Source organism: Aethalodelphis obliquidens, unplaced genomic scaffold (assembly GCF_003676395.1).
Source record: "Aethalodelphis obliquidens isolate GAN/ISIS:26980383/991018 unplaced genomic scaffold, ASM367639v1 scaffold83, whole genome shotgun sequence".
NCBI classification, from domain to species: domain Eukaryota; kingdom Metazoa; phylum Chordata; class Mammalia; order Artiodactyla; family Delphinidae; genus Aethalodelphis; species Aethalodelphis obliquidens.
In genome coordinates this window covers 3,048,136-3,063,896 of record NW_020838027.1, presented here as the reverse complement: position 1 = coordinate 3,063,896, position 15,761 = coordinate 3,048,136, and the positions used below count along the sequence as shown (strand labels likewise).

The 15,761-nt window shown below is 49.8% G+C and overlaps 1 protein-coding gene and 1 pseudogene across 5 annotated transcripts in view; both read right to left on the bottom strand.

Annotated features, from left to right (window-relative positions):
* Positions 1-4,043: 4,043 nt before the first annotated feature.
* The window catches only part of TULP3 (TUB like protein 3), a 42,678-nt gene continuing 30,960 nt past the window's right edge, over positions 4,044-15,761 (bottom strand). For 4 of the 5 annotated variants that reach the window (XM_027093381.1, XM_027093382.1, XM_027093383.1 and 1 more), the window contains 7 exons: positions 12,776-12,909; positions 12,203-12,400; positions 9,517-9,629; positions 9,115-9,229; positions 7,124-7,222; positions 6,584-6,755; positions 4,044-6,017 (listed from right to left, as the gene is read on the bottom strand). In XM_027093381.1, coding sequence (XP_026949182.1) covers positions 5,884-6,017; positions 6,584-6,755; positions 7,124-7,222; positions 9,115-9,229; positions 9,517-9,629; positions 12,203-12,400; positions 12,776-12,909 — 965 coding nt within the window. In that variant the 3' untranslated portion in view covers positions 4,044-5,883. Of the gene's footprint in view, positions 6,018-6,583; positions 6,756-6,974; positions 7,223-9,114; positions 9,230-9,516; positions 9,630-12,202; positions 12,401-12,775; positions 12,910-15,761 lie in introns of those variants that run through there. The other variant, XR_003430046.1, reaches the window with a different exon arrangement.
* LOC113613005 (40S ribosomal protein S2 pseudogene) lies at positions 9,638-10,732 on the bottom strand (annotated as a pseudogene).

The window sequence follows — 15,761 nt, the reverse complement described above, 5'->3', positions numbered from 1 at the left end:
AGGAGCTTCCTGGAAAAAATCAAAAGGGGGGAAAGGCTTCCTCCAGTCTAATCGTTAAAAGTTTCATTTTCAGTGACTCTGATACAAAATTTTGAAAATGAAAGTTAACAAAAGTCACATATTATGTCCTTACTGGGGAATTAAACTAACCCAGGTTCAAACAACAGCTCGGCCGATACTAATTACGACCTTGGGGACCCTTAGAGTCTGGGCCTCAGTCTCCTATCACTCATGTTTCCATCTCACGTTGAATGAACATGTGTGATGTCCTTGGCACTGCGCCAGGTAGGTAGGCACTAGGGATGAACAGAAACGTCACAGCCCTGCCCCCAAGCTACTGACATTCTGATGGGGAAGTGGGACAAGCACAACTTCCCCAGGGAATGACACCTGGTGAGAAGAGGGTTACATTTTTGGAACCCAAAGTTGAGATTTCTGTGGACCCACATTCTCCGACAGAACATTCTGGAATGATGAAGTGTTCTTTATCCGTGCTGTCCAGTATGGTAGGCATGAGCCACATATGGCTTCTGAGACCTTGAAATGCAGCTAGTTGACTGAATTTTAATTAATAGTTCCATGTGACTAGTGGCGATGGTGTTGGAGAGCACAGCTGTCGACCATCCAAAAGGAGATGCTTGGCAGGCAGGTAGATAACACCTGCGAAGGGGCAAACTGAGGACTGTGGAGACACCAATCATAAAGGTGTGGGCATTCCCTGGCGGTCCAGTGGTTAAGACTCGTGCTTCCACTGCAGGGGTGGGGGCTTCATCCCTGGTCGGGAAACCAAGATCCCACGTGCCACATGGCACAGCCAAAGGAACAAAAAAAAAAGCAAGCTACTGAACCAAGTATATAGTATGCTACCTTTTGTGCACAAAGAGTGGGAAATTAGAAATACATTTTTGCATAGAGAAATACTGGAAAGATACATTGGAAACGAAAAGTGGTCAACTCTAAGAGTACAGGGCAAGGGAAACAAGAAGGGGACAGATACGGGAGGAGGCTTTAATTGTATAATCTTAAAAAGTGTTTTAAATAATATGAAATTATTACTATTTAAAATCTGTATCTCTCTCTCTCTCTGATACAGAATCACAGGAGACTGACCAAAGGCAAAATCAGGACGTATTTTTAGGGACATCCTTCTATCTTACCCTGATGGAGTCTGTCCTGAGCATGCATCAGTACCCTAAAAATTGCATTTAAACCCACTCTTAAAATCTTGATCTAACTGCCAGCCTCCCTCTGCCTGTCACCCTCCTTTCGTCTCAGACCGTCCTTCCTTCCTGACCTTCCTGCCCCCAGACTATGGCAGAGAGAGAACTACTGATTATTCTTGGAGGCCTTGAAAATCACAAGGGACGGAATCTGGGTAGATAGTGCTTAACCAGATGTTAAAACCCTGAGGCTTGAGAAGCACTATATTATACCAAAATGTGTAATAAAAGGTTGGAACAGACCAGGAAAAGTCCCACTGCCACCCCTGGCCCACCAGCTCTACCGTCTACGTGGCACACTCTTATTGCACCTGGCCTCCCGGGCCTCAGCCTTGCCCTGTGCAGAGGAGCTTGGGCCTGATGGACCAAAGGACCTGGCAGAGCCGGAGAAAAGCATGGAGGCCCCTTTCATATTTGGAATATTTCAGAAACTTCCATTAACATCAGGGCTACTTTTCTTGTTGTTTTGCTTTGTTTGTTTGTTTTGCCTAGGCTGTCCCTTCAAGTAGGAAAGGAGAGATGGGTACAAAGTAAGGAAGGTGAGGTAGGCTCAGGCCTGAGACCAGAACGCAGGGTATGTTTAGTTACCCAGTAAAGCCATGCTGTTCTTCTTTCCTCTCACCAGAGTCCCTGCTTTATGAGCATTTATAAACCATTTTGCATAACTGCGTGGCTAAAAAAGTCAACCAAAATGCATTATCCCATCTTAAAACATTAATAAAAATAATATTGATATTTGCCCCTCTCCTACACCAAATGCCTAGGCATTTGGGGCCAGAGCCCACGCGTTCTGCCTGGAATTCCTCCACTTTCTACACTCCACAAATACTACTGTTCCCAGACCTTCAAGAGAGTCATGACAACAGGGGCCACTGTGAAGTCGCCTCATCTGGGTTGCAGAACCTGCGCTCATCGTGTTAATGCACTTGTAATGTGCCCCCTGGGTCAGTAGGTGGTGCCAGGGAGCTGCCCGCGGTTTTGGGAGAGCTTGCCTGAAAACCGCACTGACCGCGGCATCCCCATGCCCGCACCCCGGTTTTTGGAGAGGGAAGAGTTGTAGGACCTGTGAAGGGTACACACTGACTACAATAGCTAGGAGACCGAAGCGGCGAGAGGGGCAAAACTAGCCCACATGCACCTGGCCAAGAAATGTGTGAGGGGCGGGGCAGAATCTAACCAGTCCTGGGCGAGCCCCCGGCGGGGATCTACGTGGGGAAGTTTAGGAGGACCACGCTGGAGGCGTGGCACACGTGGCGCGAGCACACAGGCAGGAGCCACTCTGCGGAGGGGGCAGCTCGCAACGCCCCCAAGTTTTCTCTGTGGAGCAAGATGCAGCCTGCGGTTGGGAGGGGCGGCTTCCTCAGCGCGGCCACGCCCTCCCCCGGGGCGCGCTCCCGCCATTCCAGTCTCCCCTCTCTAGGCCCTTGGCTCCAGCCTCCAGGGGCTCCTCCCCAGGCCTCTCCAGCTACGAACAGCACGTAGCTGTCCAGGGGAGAAGCAGAGACCTCGATTCAAAACACACTCGGGGGGCTTCTCTGGTGGTGCAGTGGTTGGGAGTCCGCCTGCCGATGAAGGGGACACGGGTTCGTGCCCCGGTTCGGGAAGATCCCACGTGCCGCGGAGCAGCTGGGCCCGTGAGCCATGGCCGCTGAGCCTGCGCGTCCCGAGCCTGTGCTCCGCAACGGGAGAGGCCACAACAGTGAGAGGCCCGCGTACCGCAAAAAACAAACAAACAAACAAAAACAACACACTCGGGAATTCCGGGTGGCTGCCAGCACTCTTATCACTCAGGAACAGGAGATCAGGTAACTCAAAACCTCTCCATCTACAGAGGGCGCACGTTGGCAAATCACTGGCAGGCAAAGGGCCAGAACCCAGGGCCTCTGAGTTGAACCGTCACTTTATTTCTGCGCCCGTGCTGCCGTCTAAAGGAAGGGCTGTGGGGACTCCCTGGCGGTCCAGGGACTAGGGCCCCGCACTCCCAATGCAGGGGCATGGGTTCGATCCCTGACTGGGAATTAACATCCCACAAGCCAAAAAAGAGAAAGAAACAGAAAGGAAGGGAACTGATTCTCATTCATTCCTTTTTCTCACCTACTAACCTTCTAATCAAAAAGAGCTTTTTGCAGTCCTGTTGCTTAGACGTTGAAACACCACTTGCTGGTGTCTTTCGTATCAACGACCATTGATATTCCTGGCCACTGAAAAGTGTATGAAACTGTGTTGCAAATAACCTGTCTGGCCATAAAGAATCACGTGGAAGAGAAGCCAAGCCACAGAAATGAGACCGACTCCGGCTCTCGTCCTGCCCTTTGGGCTCTTCCCGCTTCCTTCCACGCCACTCGTCCATCCCCATGACACCCAGAGCAGGAAGGCCTCAGCAAGACTTCTGAACACACTTCTCTCGACCTGTCCGTATAGGGAAGCTTTAAATGTGAACACTTAGAGGTGAGACGTGGGGTCTCTGTCACTATCAGGAATTTAATTTGCTCTGCAGCTGAATCAGGAAGCAACACCAATGCAGCTGACCCAGGAGGCTGACCGGTGCAGGAGGCTGCCCTCTGGCACCCCTGCTCAGCCTCAGCTCCGTCACCTGCCCAGGACACTCTCAGCGTCGCATACACGGTGAGTCTGCAGTCTCCAGGACGCAGATCCCTGAGTCTGCAGACCCTGCTTACCTGGATGAAAACTTCGGTGATACCCACTTGGCTTCAAAGAACTGACTGGTTCGCTGCTGCCAAGCGATGGAATTATTGTGACAGAACATGACGGTAGGAGGCATGCGAGGGACAGGAGTCTGAAAGAAGAATGGCAACACTCATGTTTTTATATAAATCCCTTTTATTTCTGTAGCGTACAAAAGGTATAAATATGATTCATGTGAAACCGGTCACCTGCACGATCAAGCAAGAAGGATGTGAAGCCAGGGTGTGTGTCTGCACCAGAGCGGGCAGGAGGAAGCAGGGCCAGATCCAGTCCCCCCCGGCCCCCCTTCCCCAGACACTGCACATTCTCCAACAGGAGACGAGTGAACAGCCTTCCATTTTCAGTGTCAGGCCGGTGGTCCCGCGCGCCTGGCGGGCACCTGATGAGTGAGGCACTTGAGGGGAAGCAGCCGTGTCAGGGCAGAGCGGGTGGGACTTACCCGTGGGGTGAGCCGCGGGTCTGCTCATCCCCCGGGTCTCTCTCCTTCCCGCTGCTATTTGATGTGGAGCAGGGATAGGAAGCAGGGACAGAAAGGAAGTCCACAGAAGGGACGGGCCGAAGCGCAAGCCGCCGATGCCTGGCCCCAGGCTGGCAGACAGCTTGGCTGGCGCACGAGGCCTGGGAGGTGACCGACGCCGATGCAGAGCTCACGGTGTTCCTGGGTCCTCAGGACTCGGATGCACGCGGAGGCCGGGAAAGAGCAGCAGAGCCGTGTGATTTGTGGGGAGAGGCTAACAATCGGAACGACTTAGCAAAACTCTTACAATCTGTGAGGAAAAGTGACAAGACGTGATCCGCCAAGGATGAACCAGGCCTCAGGGGCTGATGACACTTAAGCCAAGAAGAGAGGCCCAAGCTCTGCCAGCCAGGCCCGGTCCTCACCCCTCTGGGCAGCGACAATGGCAAGTTGCACACACACTGTTCCCTCCCCTCCCACGCGGGCTGCAGGTGAGTCTGCACTAATGGCTCCACAGTAACCCAGTGGGGACGCACTCCTCGGCTGAAGGTGGTGAAGGCCTCTGTCAAATCCCTCTCAGTCGTAAGCAGACTAGGCCACCTCTAGAGGTTATGCTTGCAGCCCACCCTGCGATTAAGACAAGTACGTAAATTGCTCGCATCACTGATCACAAACTGGGCCAGAGCCACTCTGAGACTGCAGCCAGCCAGCCGGCCCTCAGGGAAGGGGGACCGTGACACGGTGCCTCCCGAGCTGAGGGACAGTGGCTGGCTCTGGGGAACGGGCACCACACTCCCCCACAGAGACGGCAGAGAGGAGCGCTTCTCCCAGGGCCCCCCCCACCATGTGAGGAATGATCACCAACGGTAAATGACACTCTGGAAACCACCATGGCCAAAGCAAAGACAAGGCTACGTCACAGCGCATGAGGCCGGGTGCCGCTTCAGATCTGACCTGCAGGCCTGCACTTCCTGGAGGCACCGTCCCCACTCAGGTGCTCTCACGGCACGGCCGTTCTGGAAGATGGCCAAGCCCACAGGGAGCAGAGATACCCTACAGCCGGGACCGGCCTGCCGCCCACTTACAGAAAAACTCTGCACACCTGGAGACTAAAGGTAATTCAGGGAACGTCCCTCTCTGAAAAGTTCTGCAAAAAAAGCAACCCAAGTACTGAAGTGTGAGAAGCTGCCTCTGGCTGCAAGTCTCCAAGCACGGGATTCTGACCGCTGGGCGGCGCCTTCACAGTCACCGTGAGCGCTGGACAGGCTCTCACCCGAGTCAAGCTGTGACCCCGACCAGGGCCGTGAGACCCCGAGAAGGCTGTATGTGTACAGATATGTGTACACACACGTATGTGCATCCGTGCACGTGTACATACATACTCTCAGGGACCATTCCAAAAAGGGGGCCTGTCACTCTCCGTGTCCTGGGCAAGCGCAAGAGCGGCGGCTACGTGCTCCAGAAGCTCTGCAGAGAGAAGGCCCAGCGCCTGCTCGGCCGTCACTCACAGGCCAGCTTGCTGTCGAAACTGGAGAGCCCGATGGCAAAGGCCTGGAGCGCGCACAGCGGGTAGCTGTAGTCCAGCGTGAACACGTCGTCGGCCACACGTCCAAACTGCATGACTATGTAGTCAGCTAGAGGCAGAGAGAGATCGGGACGTCAGGAGGTAAGGAAGACAGCCTCCAAATAGGTCTCTTTAAAATGGGAAACCCTTAGAAAGATGGAAAAAGGCCTGACCGAGAGTGCCTACCGAGCACGACCAAGGCTCTACTGCGACTCCACTCGGCTCCCTGCACGGACCAGCAGGAAAGGGCAAGTTGGGGGGCAGCGCAAGCTCGTGGTGGGGGGGGGCCGGAAGGGCAAGGGGGGGCAGCACAAGCTCGGGGGAGCCGGAAGGGCAAGGGGGGGCAGCGCAAACTCGGGTGGGGGGCCGGAAGGGCATGAACCTTTCCTGAGGAAGGGCCTCTGCCTCTGCCCCCCCGAGCAGCACCCCCAGGACTCCTCCGGTTGCCACAAGAGACCTCACACGCTCCTGCCCTCAACTCAGCGGCTCAGACGGCTGACTGCAAGACTGTAGCTCTGTCTTTCCGAGGAGGTCATTTCTTCCTTAAATCATGCTCTCCTGAGTATAACTTCCTACCAATGCAGGGCAATGCTCATTTCCGAATCCTGTCAGAACACCTCTCTTCCTGGGGCTTACGGTCATTTTCGTGGACTATCTGGAAGTTCTTCACAGAGGCCTGAGTGACCCGGCCGTGGAAGTTCAGGACGTAGGACTGGGTGTCATCGTTCCAGACGGGGGACTTGTTGTGCAGCTCGATCAAGTTCTCCATGGCTTTGTCCTGCCACTTTGAAAGCAGGCTCTCGCGGTCCTGTAGGAGAGGGGTGTGTGCTGAGGACCATCGCAAAGCGCTCACCCTCAAGGCTGCTGAGGCGGGAAGCAGAGCAGGGGCCTATTTCCTCCGTTTCAGCAAGTAAAACAGAAACAGAGCCCAAACTAAGCCGGCTTTGTTGGATTCTTATAGAATAACTAGCGTTTCTCTTTGCAGACCCAGTGGTTGCAAATCAACCACGTCAGCAACAGCACCTACCCCGAGGTCTGGAGGGCTGGCTCTCCTGAGGAAGAGTGGCCACTCTCCAGGCTGGGCTCGGGAGGAATCAACACTGTTTTCTATTCATCTTGCCTGTACCGCAGTCTTGTTGTTAGAGTCCTCTGTTGATGAAATATGCTCTTACTTACATTTCGTGGCTGAAATGGGATTCGTTCATGATTCATATTCATCCCTGGGATGATCACAGACATTTTCCTCGGGCCTTTAAATCCGAGTACATTTGTTTCCTGGAAGAGAGGGAAATAAACAGGAACTTGAAACAGAAATGAAGACGAGGCCTCATTCTTTTTTTCTTAATAACATGCATTTCCTTTCTATTGATCTACCTATCTATCTATTTATGGCTGCGTCTATCTATCTGTCTATCTATCTATCTATTTATTTATGGCTTCACTGGGTCTTGGTTGCTGTGCGTGGCTTTCTCTAGTTGCGGCTAGTGGGGGCTACTCTTTGTCGTGGTGTGCGGGCTTCTCATGGCGGTGGCTTCTCTTGTCGTGGAGCACAGGCTGTAGGCACACGGGCTTCAGCAGTTGTGGCACAAGGGCTCAGCAGTTGTGGCTCGCAGGCTCTACAGTGCAGGCTCAGTAGTTGCAGCGCATGGGCTCAGTAGTTGTGGCTCGCAGGCTCTAGAGCACAGGCTCAGTAGTTGTGGCGCATGGGCTTAGTTGCTCCGTGGCATGTGGGATCTTCCCGGACCAGGGATCGAACCTGTGTCCCCTGCATTGGCAGGCGGATTCTTAACCACTATGCCATCAGGGAAGCACACAAGACCTCATTCTTAACGCAAGGCCCTCCTGGGCATGTAAAACGGGGACAATATGGAGAGCGCTAAACACTATTCTATTACTTCACTGTAGTTAAACAAAGAGAGACGGAGAATCAAGCCCAAGAAAATAAGACTGTTTCCTCTTTTTAAACCTAAGTTGAACATTTGAATTTAAAACACTCTCTAGGCTTGAAACCCTACTCTTACTCTTTAGCTTTAAGTGAAATTTCAGACAATTATGAGCAAACTGTCCAATTTTGTCATCTTCAATAAATATATATTTCCCAGTGAGGACACAGCACTATATGATATAGAGTGAGAATTACAGTTTAAATTAAATAGGACCTGTATCTGGAGGTAAAAAAAATCAAATGCCCGTCAAACCAGGCAGATTATAGTTGAATAAAATAAGTACATTAAATACATGGACATATGTGTATTCATATACATACACACAAAGTCATGCATAGGTAAAATATTTAATTGATTCTGAAGCTAAGAGAAAACATCTATACATTATAAAGTGTTAAGTCAAATGATTCTCAGTCACTTAGATAAAATCTCATGGGAATCAAGTGATGAGATTAATTCCAACCGATGGAAAGCTGAGACTTTGGGATCAAAGTAACAACTGAGTCAGGTTAATTCCTTCTTGCTTCTTTGACTCCACAACTTCACATGCCCACTACGCGCCAGGTCCGTGTTCACGTGGCAACAGCAGTGAATGGGACTTTACGAACTGGCAGAGAAGGATGGTGCTGAAGAAGCAGTCTGGGGCACTAGAGAAAGCGCGGGGAACCGAGGGGAGCATCAAGCACATCTAGTGTCAGGAGAGACCCCTCTGCTGACGCTGGTGGACAGGCAGAGGCAAGGAGGGGCAGGGCAGGCTCTCAGGTGGGGCGCAGGGATGAGAGGAGCGGCTAGAATGACGGGAACGCACAGGGAGCGTGCCCCCGGGGAGCCGGAAGGGAAAGGTGCAGTGTCCAGGCTTGATTCTGGACTCAAGGGGCAGCCTGAGAGGATTTGGAGCAGGACAAGAGCAGCACGAGCTGGAGCTGGACCGCTCAGCAGCGGCTGTACAGGATGAACCAGGTCGAGAGGGCGGAAAGCAGAGACCGGCTTCCAATTTATGGTAACCACAAGCCAACGGGTAAGGGGTAACAAAGGCCTGCGTTAACATGGCGGCATTGGGAAAAGAGAAGAGGAGATGAGTGAGGGCCGGCTGAAACAGTAAATACAGCTAAACTTGGCAATTCGTAAATAACTCGAGTATACAGAAACAAGCTTGGGAGGGGGACTGCAAGCCCAGGGCTGGGACGCCAGGAGGCTGAGGAAACGGGAGGCGGCACTCACGTAGCAGACGGCGGCCAGCTCCTGCCGCATACAGGCCTTTTCTACCAGACCCTGGGCCTTGGCCGGGCTGACACCATGGTCATAAACTGTAAACTTGGTCCCCATGAGGTTGGACCTAGAATCAAGAGAAAAAGCCACCACAATGATCTGTATTTTCCTCCCTTACAAACACAAGCTAGGAGAGGTATGGGACAGCCTCTCGGCCCACTCTCCAAAGGTCAAGGGGTCATCATCGCTTTCTCAAAGATCTAGCCTTAAAACAAGGAAGGGCCTTAGACTTTCTATTAACTTTATTTTTTTAGATGACATCGACCGGCTCATTGTAAAACCAATATGGACTGTTCTGAAACTACAGGAGTCAAACCATCAGAGGAGCAGGACAGGATGCAAGGCTGCTCTCACCTGAGTTTGCCAACATAACTTTCCCCCTCACGAGATAGATCTGTTGGGTCAGTGGAGATGAGGTAGTTGGATGTTTTGCTCTTTTTCCGCTTTCTACCTGCAAGAAGAAATATCTAGAAAAGGAAAAAAATTTTCAGTAAAAAATGCACTCAAGAGAACTGCCATGTTTGTCCTACCTATTTAGTTAGCAAATATTTAGCAACTGCCTATCATGTACCAAGCAGTCCATCTCTGGGTCTTGTTTTTTAAAAAAACAGGTTTAATTCACTTTGACTTTTCTTGCAGAAAAACGATGTGGTGGCCACAGCTGGAGCCTGGGTCTCCCGCATGCAGACTTGGTGTGGGTCATTACAAGATGCTCAGTGAACCCGTGACAGGGACAGTCAGTGAACATGGTCTCCCTCCAGAGCTCAGGGGTGAGACAGCCTAGGTCTTGGAGACAGCACAGAGGTGGCCTTGGCAAAGCTGCCCAGGGCAGCGGTGCAACCCCTGGCCAAGGTGCAGCATCGTCCATGCCGGCCAGCACCAGCTTCTCGGGCATAGCGGCTGGGATGACGCCAGTGTCCAAGGGCAGGATGAGAGGCACCGGCCCAGAGCCACAGTGGCCGGTCAGCCTGCAGGGATGGTCTGGGGCTGGCCGATCCTGTTCCCCCAGTAGCCTCACCACATGAGGACTACGGAGAACTTGGCCAGAACGATGGCCTCACGATGGCAGTGGTGATCTCTTTGAAGCACTGAACACCCAGACCAGCATCTGTCCACTGCAATCCCCAATAGCAACAAACGCCTTGACCCTGGGCCGCATCATTGTCAAAACCTCATCCTTGAAGGAGGGATGCTTCCAGGGAAGAGTCAGTCATCTCGGATTCCCGGATGGATGAGCAGAAGAGAAGGGTCTCCTCCAGAGCCCTGACCAGGCAGCCCAGATGGGTGAGGGGTAGCCAATCCTTGCCCCCAGCCCTGCCCCCGCGAGCTCTGTGGCCTCGGGCCCCTGAGGGGCCTCCATGCCCTATCGTAGCACCAGTGTACCTGCCATTTGGGGTTCTCTGGGAGAAGACCAATCTCTGGGTCCTCATCACTTTTTCTAATCCTCATAATGCTTCTCAGAATTCACTATCAAGGTTTCCCTACTGCACAATTTTTCTAAATTCACTAGCTTGATTCTCCATATCATTATTTACAACTTTATCCCTAAAGCCTCCAGTGACTTTTTTAAAAAGCTACTTTTTTAAAGTAGCAAAAAGCTACTTTTTTAAAAAGCTAGTTTCATCCAATTTCATGAGTAAGAGTCTTTCCACCTTTGGAAGAGGCAGGACCCTGGACCCTGTGCTTCCCATCCTCCCTGCAACGGCTTTCCTGATGCTTCTTGCTGCATTTTGTATGTTGTTGTTCTAAACTCCTGTGACTTCCGTGATATGAGTACTGTCGTATTTATGCATCCTTCCCAGACACTCCTAGACTTGGACAATAATAAGGAAGCAGGAGAGGGCAGTAACTAAGGGGAGGGGGAACTTTGGAATCAAACAGATACAGGTTTCAATCTGGCTCTGCCACTTCTTAGTGTGTTCTGGGGCATTCCCTAAGCTGGGATAAGAAATCCTATCTTACAGCGTTGTCATAAGGGTTGTAGGTAATAATATACATAAAGCATTTAGCACACCTGGTAATTGTAAACACTCAGTAGACAGTGGTTATAACAACATAAATATCTACTATCATCATCTCATTTCTAAGCTCTTTTTTTTTTTTTTTTTTTGCGGTACGCGGGCCTCTCACTGCTGTGGCCTCTCCCGTCGCGGAGCACAGGCTCGGGACGCGCAGGCTCAGCGGCCATGGCTCACGGGCCTAGCCGCTCCGCGGCACGTGGGATCTTCCTGGACCGGGGCACGAACCCGTGTCCCCTGCATCGGCAGGTGGACTCTCAACCACTGCGCCACCAGGGAAGCCCACATTTCTAGGCTCTTAAAATCATCCACTTAGACCTGGTATTATAAAATACATTGTTCATTAGCAAGTATTAACTGCCTCAAATTTATGTATAAGGTAAATTAGAATTTCTAGGATGAAAAACAAGACATTCCACTTGCATGTTTTCTGTTCTTCCAATTCCTCCTATTCCCTAAACCCTTCTTTTTCCACACTGTCATAATCAAAATCAAAATCAAAGAGCACACTGGAAACTCCCCCACCCCAAAAAAGGGATGGAGGTAAAAATAATTACATTCAAATAGTCTCTTCCATCTTCTTACCCTCTGGATAAAACTTTCTCTTTGCGGGGTGGATAGGTTTTGACTATTAGACTATGACCTCTTTGAAGACAGTGAGAACACAGCACTTGGGAACTAGTAAGTACAACCTAGTTCCTGTCGAATACCGGTGCTCCCCCATCCCCACCCTCCATCGTAAGACCATCAACGACCCAGCCCACAGCACTCTTCCCTCCATCTCAAGATCTGTCTTAAGAACCACTTCTCAGGACTTCCCTGGTGGTCTAGTGGTTGCAAATCCACCTTCCAATGCAGGGGACGCAGGTTTGATCCCTGGTCGGGGAACTAAGATCCCACACGCCTCGGGGCAACTAAGCCCAGTGCCTCAACTACTGAGCCCACACACCCTGGAGCCCACGTGCCACAACTAAGACCTGACACAGCCCAAAAAAAAAAAAAAAAAGACCCACTTCTCATACCTTCCGATTTTCGTCCTTTTCCAAGTGCATATAGTAGGTAGGGAAAAGCCCACGATCCATTCCTTTTTTATCCCGAGTTATCCGACACTTCACTGTGACACCTCGAGGGGCAGGACTGTATGCGAAGCCCTCTAAATTCTCTATTTCTCCCAGCTGATTATCAGTGTGCTGGGCTGCAGTTCCGGAAGCTCCTGTATCCTGAAAGAACAGCCACATGTGAGCAGTAGGCGGCTGGGTCAGGAAACCTCATATTCTCTTTGAGAAACACTTAAAGGACAAAATAACTTACTGATTTACCCATATGTCTCAGTCTTCTGACAAGGTAGGGAAGAACTCTGAGAAGTTAAATAGGTGTACGAATATTGGGAGTAATGAAGCAGCAAAGTATGAAAATGGGATACGGCTTCAGAGAAGCTGGTTCAAGACACAAGAAATTAGGGAGTCATGTACTTTAAGTGTAAATTCCAGCTTAACTCTTTGAAGCAGCCCTCATCCAGTAATGGCATTTAAATACCGGAGATGTTTAGGAAGCAGTGAAATTAGCTCAGAGGAGGACGTTTCAGAGCTACATACTGTGGTTGGCTTCTGGCTGGATGCAGAACTGGGTCTCTCTGCCTCTGAAGAGGATGAATGAGATCTTAGTTTTTTCCCTTCTCCTTCCTCCCCATCAGTCTCCTCCTCATCAAAGTTCAAACTCCCTGAGATCCCTGGCAGAAAGGGAGAAACTGTCAAAAAGGGCCAGAGACCTTTGAACCAAATATAATTTTAACTTCCTTGCTTAAAAATTCCAAGCTGTTCTGACTTAAAACATGGCTATTTAATCCAAATTTTGACAATTCTTCCTTCATATTCTCACCTAGATCCATCCCTTGTTTTCCCTTCCTGCTGTTCCCTTCCCTAATTTATCCTCTTTTGCAAATCATACATCTGATAAACGATTAATATCCAGAATATATAACTCAACAGCAACAAAAACAAACCCAATTCAAAAATGGGGGAAGAGGGCTTCCCTGGTGGCACAGTGGTTAAGAATCCGCCTGCCAATGCAGGGGACACGGGTTCGAGCCCTAGTCCGGGAAGATCCCACATGCCGCGGAGCAACTAAGCCTGAGTGCCACAACTACTGAGCCTGCGCTCTAGAGCCCGCAAACGTCAACTACTGAGCCTGCGTGCCATAACTACTGAAGCCCGCGCTCCGCAACAAGAGAAGCCACCACAGTGAGAAGCCTGCACACCACAGCGAAGAGTGGGCCCCACTCGCCACAACTAGAGAAAGCCTGTGCACAGCAACGAAGACCCAACGCAGCCAAAAATAAATAAATAAATATAAATAATTTTTTTTAAAAAATGGGTAAAGGACTTGAACAGACATTTCTCCAAAGAAGATACATAAATGGCCAATAAGTACATGAAAAGATGCTCAACATCACTAGTCATTAGGGAAATGCAAATCAAAATCACAGTGAAAAACCACCTGACAATCACTGGGATGATTATTATAAAAAACAAAATCCAAAAAACAGAAAATAAGTGTTGGTGAGGATGTGGAGAAACTGCTGGTGGCAAATGCAAAATTATGCAGCCACTGTAGAAAACAACATAGTGGTTCCTAAAAATATATATACAGAATTACCATATAATCCAGGAATTCCACTTCTGGGTGTATACCCAAAAGAACTGAAAGCAGAGACTCAGACAGATACTTGAACAACCAATGTTCACAGCAGCATTATTCACAGTTTTCAAAAGGTGGAAACAACCCAAATACCCACCAACTGATGAATAAACAAGCTGTTGTATATACATAAATAGAATGTTATTCAGCCTTAAAAAGGAATGCAATTCCGACACAGGCTACAACATGAATGAATCTTAAAGACATTATGCTAAGTGAAATAAGCTAGACACAACAAGGACAAATACCTTATGATTCTACTTTTATGAGGCCTAGAATAGCCAAATTCATGGAGACAGAAAGTATAACAGAGGTTGCCAGGAGCTGGGGGTGGGGCAGGGGATGGGGAGTTGGTGTTTGATGGGGACAGAGTCTCAGTCTGGGAAGATGAGAAGGTTCTGGAGGTGACGGTGGTGGTGGCTGCACAACAACGTGAATGTACCTAATGCCACTGAGCTGTGCACTTACGAACGGTTAAAATGGTAAACGCTACACACACTTTCCCGCAATAGATGTCTCTATCAGTTACTTCTTTGTTTTCCTACATTTTTTTCATGGTTAGTCTTGTGAACTAATTTGAGTTGGGAATGTTGTTGTTTTTTGCGGTATGCGGGCCTCTCACTGTTGTGGCCTCTCCCGTTGCAGAGCACAGGCTCCGGACGCACAGGCTCAGCGGCCATGGCTCATGGGCCCAGCCACTCCGCGGCACGTGGGATCTTCCCGGACCGGGGCACGAACCCGTGTCCCCTGCATCGGCAGGCGGACTCTCAACCATTGCGCCACCAGGGAAGCCCCCGAGTTGGGAATGTTTGAAGTACTACTACCTTGGACCTTTTACAGAAAACTTCAAACTATTTTTTCATTTTACCCTCACATTTATATGAGTTTGAGGAGGAGGGACTGGCAAGTCGTATTTTTTGTTTTGTCTCTTGCTTGTTTATGGGACACAAAGTGTGCTGTGTGTTATAAAAGAAGCACAACACTCAGATTTACACGTGCGAGGATGATGCTCCAGGAGAAGCACTTCTGCCCAGGAGAAAGGGGCAGAGCTATGGGCGAGGCCCACCTCGCTGTTCTCTGAGGTCTACAAGGTAAAGCCACCCCTCATACAATAGCTGGAAGAGCCCCCAAGTCACACATGACAAGGAGACTGAACAACAAGCAGTGCTGCCCACATTCATCCACCTCAGAGGAGGGACAATGATGGTCTGTTTTACATAGTTCACAAAATAAATGGTATCAAGTTTTTCTCAAGGACACCCAAGGATAAGACTAAGGCCAGTTAAAAAATTAATCTCAAGTGAAAACGTATGTCCATACAAAAACTTATGCGTAACTATTTATAGCAGCATTATTCGTAACAGCCAGAGCGGGAACAACCCAAATGCCCATCAACTGATAAAGGGAGGAACAAAACGTGGCTTATCCATACAGCGGACTGTGATCCAACGACAGAAAAGAACGAAGCACTGACACAGGCTACAACATGGATGGACTCTGAAAACATGATGCTAAGTGAAAGCCAGGCATAAAGGGCCACACAGTGTATGACTGATTCTGTTTATATGAAACACCAGAATAGGCAAATCTGCAGAGACAGAAAGTAGACTGGCAGCTGCCCAGGGATGGGGAGTTGGAGGGAAATGGGAAGTGACTGCTAACAGGTATGAAGTTTCTCTGGCGTCAGACAACATTCTAAAATTGATCGCGCTGATGGCTGCAGACCTCTGTGAATATACTAACGAACCAATCAATTGTTCACTTTACATGGGTGAATTGTATGGTATGTGAATTATATCTCAATAAAGCTATTATTTTAAAAATTCTTTGGTTTGTGAAGGGTATTTCTTTCTTTCTTTTTTCTTCCTAAAACGTTAACTTTTG